General features: G+C 41.5%; 1 protein-coding gene across 1 annotated transcript in view; it reads left to right on the top strand.

Moving 5' to 3' along the window:
- The window catches only part of PCNXL2 (pecanex-like 2 (Drosophila)), a gene marked incomplete at its 5' end in the record, with an annotated part of 143,433 nt that overhangs the window by 4,403 nt on the left and 131,049 nt on the right, over positions 1–7,981 (top strand). The window contains 2 exons of the mRNA XM_008939937.1: positions 695–731; positions 1,638–2,927. Coding sequence (XP_008938185.1) covers positions 695–731; positions 1,638–2,927 — 1,327 coding nt within the window. The remainder of the gene's footprint in view (positions 1–694; positions 732–1,637; positions 2,928–7,981) is intronic.

Raw genomic sequence — 7,981 nt, 5'->3', positions numbered from 1 at the left:
TTCCCTACCAAAAGGGTGCTCAAATACTGGAAGAGGTTGACCAGAGAGGTTGTGAAATCTCTGTCATTGGAGATATTCAAAGCTCTGCTGGAGATGGCCCTGAGAAACTTGCTCTAACTGTACCTGCTTTGAGTGTGTGTGTGTATATGACGGAGGGGCTTTGGACTAAGTGACCTCCAAATCTTCCTTGAAAACTAAATGATTCTATGATAATTGAATGGCTCTGTCCTCTAATTTTCCACTGAGAAATTGTTATCAGGTATTGGAGACCAAAATTTAATTTTGTGGTTTGGAAACACATAGCTGGAAAAATGGAACAGATGAATGTGTTGTATTCCTTAATGATAAAAAAACAACCAAACAACAAAACAAAACCACCAAACCCATAATCTGAATTAGGCACTGCAAAATGGTTTTTAGAAAAAGTTTGTGGTGTTTTTTTTTTTTTTTTCCCTTCCCAAACATCACACACAATTGCAGTGATGCAGTTTGTAGCATGACTGTTCTATAACCATCTCTCTCATCCACCCCTTGCATTTTGTTCAAGGTACATGTCCAATTTTCAGTGATGTTAATCAATGTAACAGTGCTGCAATTAACCTTTGATTAGTTAGCTATTGCATTGATAGATGTTTTTTCCAACAGAATTTAATAAGTGCCCATGCTAATTTTGAGCGTTTCTTTATGTTTTTAGGATCTGCCAACACGGGAAACTATGGAAGATCTCCGAGGTAACTTAAAGGCTTCATAAATCCTTTTAAACCTTTGTTTAATCATTGCTTGCCACAAAAAAAAAAAAAAAAAAAAAAAAAAAGGGCATGGATGATACCATGACAGGTTCTGTTGTGCCACTTGGTAGGAGCTGAATGGAAAAGCTCAAGAGAATAACATCTCAAGGGACTTCTAACAGGCTAAGCTTTCTCAGCTGTCAGCTGCGATGTTTGGAATGTAGCATTTTCATACACATGTGAGTAGCTCTCCTGATTGTGACACAGGGAAATGAAAGAGCTTTCCCCCACCTTCTTGGGAAGCTCTGGGCCTCTGTAAAGCATAAGACCAGGAAGCTAATGCTTGGATCACATCTTAAAGCCATTAAACACTGTCTGACTACAGACTTTTGTTGCAGTTCTTGACTGACTGTTAGCTCTGTAATGTATACTCCAGCATACCTTACTTTGCCTATAGTTCCAGTGGTTCAGATGTCTCAATATATTTTAGTTTATCTCCTTTACGTTAAGGTTGTCCACCATACAGATGGGCTGAGGTGGGAATTGCATAAAGTGATGTAGCAAACTTCTGCTTCACTGGCTTATAGTTTCTTCCATCTCTGTAAGTGGGCCTAATTCTGTAAAACATTTTAATTCTGATATTAGCTGTTTCTGGAGCTGTTTTGATTATTTTAATAAAATAGACATGCTGCTGCACCTGTCCTGACCTGGAAGGATTCCAGCTTGCTTTTATAGTATTTCACATATAGCTTCCAAAAAAGATCCTTGCTTATGAACTGTTTTAATTGGCTACATCATCTGTGCTTCCTTTGCTCTGCTCTGGATCAGATTTTGCTAGCTAAAGATCAGACTTCAGTAATGCATAGTGGTCATGTTTGTGAGACCTAACTCCCATATGTTTCTTATTAGATGTTATGGTATTAGAAGACCAGGCTGCACCACCAGTTTCGTCTACCTCACCCCGTATCAAAGCAGATATATTAACTGCTTCTACAGCCTCTGCTTCAGGTGCCACCACATCAGCAACAGAGACAAAACCAGCTGCTATAGAAACACTTTCTGGTAGTGGAATAAATGAAAAAGGAGGGAGTGGGCAGACATGTGGACATCATGGATCCCAAGATATTCTTGTGGACAGAGATGTAGCAAAAAATTTCTCCAATATTTCTTCATCACAAGGTGATATTTTAAGGACTGGAGTTTCTTCAGAGCCATGGGACAGTGAGAATTCAGTCATTTCAGACCATCTGAGTAATCCTAAAAGCTACAAAAGAGAGAAATCACCGGATGGATCACCGCAGAAGGGCCTTACCAGTAACTGCCCACACTGCTATGCCACTGCAGCCAAAGATCCTGACCATGTGGGAAGTTCTTGCAATGCTGATAATGCCCATGAGGAACTTGATTGCTCAGACAGTCAGACTGCTGTTGCAGTTGTGGACAACTCCCTTCCTGGAGACCAGCTGTGTGAGCCTGTTAAAATTGTCATCACAATGAGTACTACACCAAACACCACCTTCAGTGACCTAGCGGGTTCTGTCCACCTAAGGGCTCTGGGGACTGAGAGGCCGAGCTCAGCCCCCGAGTCTGGTGTAGTTACAGCAGGCTGGCCAAGTCAGCAGACTAACGAACAGCTCAGAATCCCCGTTATCACTTTTGACCTATCTGATGACAGCAAAGATAAGACTTGCCCAGAAGTTAGTGAAAGTGAAAGAACTCCAGAAATTTTGAGGGCAGAACTGTCTTCGAACCAATGCTCTGGCTATGAATCCGGTGATGCAGTAAAGGACCTCAGTAACCCAGCACATACCCCTTTAGAAACTAACACTTGTTTAGATCTAAATCAAGAGAATGCTTCTGAAAATGCCCAGACTGTGGATTTAACTTCTAAGGAAGACCTGCAAAACCTAGACCCGCAGTCCTGTAGAACTGCTCATGAAAAGAGGCACATGCGGGTGCTGAGCGTAGACAGTGGGACAGATGTGCTTTTAAGTAAGAATTTTATGGAGGTATCTGACAAAGAAAAGACCTTGCCAACTTCTAAATCGGATCTAGAAGCTAAAGAAGGACAGGTGCCCAATGAATCTAACTTTCTAGAGTTTGTCTCTCTCCTGGAATCCATTAATACCTCAAAGATGAAGACATCTAATCAATCCACTGTCAAAATAGAGACAACAAAGGAAAATGGGCTTGTTGCAGGTATGATGCATGGTTTACAACTCTGCTGGAATAAAGAAGTTGTGACTAGTTACATTATTTATAGCACCTTAGCCTGAGATCTGCACTAGGGCAAATTCTCAGAGGAGAACTGGTTTTGCTAATAAGGCCAGGGAAGGGCTGGGCTTGGTGAGACAAGGTGACTTAGTGAAAGTGTGATAGTGTCAGCTGCACTTCTTTGTATATTTTTATTTTCTTAAAGATTTTCCTTTGAAAAACCTAGTGCTAACCTCAGCAAGTATCCAGGATGTATCTAGTATTCTGTACTAGAATAGCATGCATATGGCAGGCCTGGATTGTTGGAATACCAAAAATATCTTACAAAAATGTGTATAGCTGTAGCATTACACTTCTCCTTGCCCACCTTAGCAGGTGCACAGACAACTGTCTGTGTGTGTCTGTATGTATGTAGAAAACTGGAATTTTCACTGATGATGGCTCAACTTTTAGCTAGTGCGTGTCTGCACACACACATATTCCTAAACTTCCTGCATAGTTGTGAATTGGTTTATAATAAAAAACGGGGGGAAAAAATCCATGTATTAGTTCTCAATTGGCTGGAGTTTTGATTTTTGCTTAAAACTAAAATATCTGGGCTTTAAGGAGGGAAATTTTTTGTTTGTTTCCAGTGAGAACCCCCAGTATTTTGATGAAAAATTTTATTTTCCTGTCGAAGTTTCTATTCAATCAAAAGGGCTTTTATTTTTTTAAAAATAAATTATAAATTAGAGCATTTAAAACCCTACATGCAATCCAATTTATAGCTCTTATATAGAAATACCTTGCTTTAAAGAGCTTTCTCATTGCCTTCACCTAACTGTCAGCCCTTTCTGTTATGAGGAATTGTTGTTTGTACTGTCTTTAGCACCTTTCTAGGCAAAACCAGAAGGACTGCTTCGTGAAGGTGTGTGATACAGTGCAGTGAAGGCAAGTGTGACCTCAAGGTACTTGCAAAGTGGTCGGTGTAATTGGTTTCGATGATCTAGGTCAAAGTGAAATAAAGCAACCCATATGTTTCCCTTGCCCGAAATGTTTGGTTTACCTTAGATCCTGTAAAAAGCTGTGCTAAGACAGCCTAACAGGATGCAGTCTCAATGCCTATTTTGCGTGGAAGATAAGAAACTTAGTGGCACTCAGAGGAAAGTCTTGGTGCTCCTGTTTTACAATGGTATCCCTGTCCACAGACAGGCTCTAGGGAGTCTCTTCTCTCCTGACTCAGTCCCACAAGAATCTTCCATTACATGAAAAATACACTGTGGATTTCAAAATTTATCAGCCTTTTTAAAAACAAATGTGAAATTTGTACTTTCACCTTGTTAAAAAAACCAAAAAAAGTAATTTCTTCTCCATGTGTTGTTTTCCTGTGGATTCCATTTACCTTTCACTCTGCCTTTCTTAAGTTTTTCCTGTTATCTGTGCTGTGCAATGTATTAGGTCCTTACCTCATTCTGTCTTTCACTTCTGTCCATTTTTTTGTCCACTTCATATTTGTAGGTCTGTGCCTTCCCTTCCCCATTCATTCCTTCTCAGTTTAGCCACTTCCCTCCCATGCAACTTCCTTATTTGCCTTCCTCTTCATATTGCTTGTCTCTCATCTTTGCCTCTGTTCTACCTAGCAGTCCACACTCTTGCTTTTCTACTCTCTTGAGCTCGCCTAAAGTTTTTGCTTCCCCATAGCTTGCCTTCACGTCTCCTGTGCTTACCCTCCTCTCCACTCCCTAGTCAAATTTTGCTCCTCCTAGGCTTGGTGCCCCTCTTCTGCTCTATCTCACACATCTCTCCCGCCTCCTCGGCCTGTTTGTTCTGCAGAGCAGTAGCTGTCTTGCTCTATCGAGTTTATCAGCCTGCCTGGCTGGCTCTAGCTTTTCCTCTGTGCTTGCCTAAGACGTGTGCTGAGCAAGTTGTGCTTTTCACCAGAGCTTGCTCAGCCATCACCTGGTGAGCCCAGAGAGCCCTGCCAAGTCCCCGGCGTGCAGGGGGTCAGGTGCAGGGTTGTCTTCCTGTGCAGTGGCACCCAACCATATGAAGGCTGAAGCAAGCAGACTGCAGTTTTTTGGTTAGTCATCAATCATAAAATGGAGTATTGACACACTGATTTGACTTCTGTGTGATGTGACTTAACTGGAAAAGAGAAATGATAAAAGTTTCAGAGTTAAGTTTTGAATTAAAGAACAAAACAGTGCAGCAAATCTAGAAGGGGCCTGCAGGCAAGTACTCTCAGATTATATTTGTAGGGAAGATTGCTGCATAAAATAAAGCAATGGGTGATCAGAATGAATCAGACTCTGATTCCGCAGTGACCAAAAAACCCACGAAACCCAAAACTTTATTAATGTATGTGTAGTTATTGTGCTTCAGGTCTGGCAAACAAAATTCTGTTTATTGGAATCCAAGATCTTGAGGAAATAGAAGAGTTCTGCTCTTCCCTCAAAGCAAGCTGTTACTTAAAACAACCTGAACTGAATTTTCTACATTCCTGGTTTTTGAAGTCCCTGTGTCTGTGAGATGGTGAAGTTGAGCTGCATACACGTATTATTAAGTGGCCCCTGCTCATTTCTGGCTTGGGCCCAGCAAGTGTCACCCTTGCTGGGAAGAGGGGTGTCCTGCAGGAGTGGGAATGGTGACATTAGCCCTTGACTCTGTGAGGTGTCTTCTGCACCTTGTCCTGGTGCTGTGGAAAAAAAGGAGGTTCAATTTGAACTCTTTAAGTTAGGGAGAGGTAGTTCAAAGGCAGTTATTTTCAAGAGCAAGTAGGCTTTATTTTCTAGCCTAGTCAGAATGTGCTTTTTTGCTAAATAAATTACTGTCATTACTGGCAGCTTCCCCACAGTAAGACTGGATTTTGGGAATGAGAAAGCCTCTAATTTGTTTACAGCCCTACAATTACAAATATGCTTTAACAAAATAGCAGCTTAGAACAGATCTGAACCAACATATTCCCACATTAAAGGGGTTGTTCAAAAAAATAAAAGTGCGTGTGGAATACAGATCAAGTCAGGCTATGCAACAGTTGTTTTGAGGGAGGAGGTTGGCTGTGTTTGTTTTTTGTCTTTTAATCTTGCAAACTGCCTCATTGGCAAAAGCTAATAATAGATGCCTGGTTCAAATGAGCATGAAATGCACCCCATGAAGGTGTTTATTAGGCAGTGTGAGAAACCTGTCAAATTCTTGGAAAGCTAGATACTCAGATCTGTGTTTAAGGAAGATGACATTTTACATTCTTTGGAGAAGGCAGAGAAATGTGCTCATCAAAACAGCCTTGCAAGTGAGTGAATGTCATGGATGGGTCGTCATTATGGGTGCTCCATCACAGAACTTCTGAGTGCTGTGGAAACAGAACAGAGAGCATCCTGACCACATAAGCCTTTTCCACTAGACAGCTCAGTGAAATGCAGTGCAAGAAAATTAAAGCCTTGCTTTATTCTACCAAGGATGCTGTTTTTAATGTTTTAAAATACAAGACATAAACTGTGTAAGACCTGTTCTGTTGCCACCCCACCTGTTCTAGATCATGTGAAAGTGCCACTGACACTGTTGTTAAAAATTACTTCCAGGCCAGTGTCCTTTCAGTTGTGAATCCAGCTTGGTAATGAAAGCCTGTTGAAGGGCACCTGTATGTTTTCGTCCGTCTTTGAGAAGCAGAAGGAAAACTGAGTTTGTTGGCTGCTTTGGGTTCCTGTGACATGCCTGGAGCTGAGTAAGAGCAGCTGTGCATTAGACTTACACAGGGCAAAAACTCCTGTATGTCCCCTCTGGCTCAGCTGACTTGCCATCTAGGACAGGCAGTGTTATCACGTGGGGAGCAAAGCCTGCCTTGGGAGTGGGGGTGGACCAGCACGGGAGAACCTAAACCAGGACTGCGTGGCCTGAATTTAGATGTTTTGCAGGCTCTTTTTAGAAAAGGTATTCATCACTCTGGGCAGTGCACAAACCACAACCTTGACTGAGTTCTTCTAGATTGCAAGCAATTACCCATCTACTATAAAAAACTAAAACATGCTACCTTCTGTATTTTTAGATTCCTTTTTTTTTTTTTTCCCCTGCCTGTGAGAAAGAGGACTATTGCCTGCCATATAATCGGGGGGAAGAGGGATCTTGTGCATTGAATCACCAGCCCAAATGACAGCTGTAGTGGGAGGTGGCAGCAGAGGATTTTGGTGGCAGGCAGGTAGCACCTAGGACACAAAGCCCTGCCAGGTGCTTGCTCTTCCCTCAGAGCAGCTGTGTGCCATCCCTGACTCTCATGCCAGAGATGGACCATGTGGTGTTTGGTGTCATTCTTTGGATGGGGAGGGGATGGGGTGGGGAACCCAGTTCTCTAAATCTGAGGCTTCATGCATAAGGCTTTAGGGTTTGAGACTTAAAAATTTCAGTCTTTAAATCAAAGAGATAATAGTACATTCGATGACAAAATAAACTATGAAGTTATTTCAGAGGTCTGTATTCTGATGTAATTGCTAGATGTAATAATTAGTCTACTCACCTGAAACCTCAAAAACCTTGTTTTAATTCCCAGCACTGCTGCTGGCCTAGGAGATTGTTTTGAGGAAGTTACTTTTGTGCTTAAGTCTCTCTGTCCTGTAACAACTACAGTGGTTATCACTAGTTTTACTAATCACTTCAGGATTAATGTGATAATCCTGATTAACAGACAAGTCCATTTGCTTCTTCAGTGCCCATGTTGAACTTTTATAGCAATTCTTGGACTGTGTCATGTTCCTTGGGCACTCCCATTGCTTGGTGGGTGACCAACTCTAATATCAGATTTCTCTTTTGATGTATTTGTGGCATAATAGCCAAATTCGGGTTGAAAATAAAGTACATAAGCTAGATTTTTCTGCTAAAGCAGCCTGTGAAGAAAGGGTTAGGAATGTTCTGGGGTTATATTCTCCAGAGATCTGAATGAGACAGCTCACAACTTGTAGAGGTTTTGTTTCATGCTGGTACTAACAAGAGCATAGAGCAATTTGAAATTGATTATATTTGTGGTGGAATGGGCTACAAATATATTTTTAAGTCAGCCTTCCTATTTTGGA

Source organism: Merops nubicus, unplaced genomic scaffold, assembly GCF_000691845.1.
Source record: "Merops nubicus isolate BGI_N331 unplaced genomic scaffold, ASM69184v1 scaffold4265, whole genome shotgun sequence".
Lineage (NCBI taxonomy): Eukaryota > Metazoa > Chordata > Aves > Coraciiformes > Meropidae > Merops > Merops nubicus.
The sequence above is the reverse complement of the archived record's forward strand: the minus strand, read 5'-3'. Positions and strand labels throughout refer to the sequence as shown.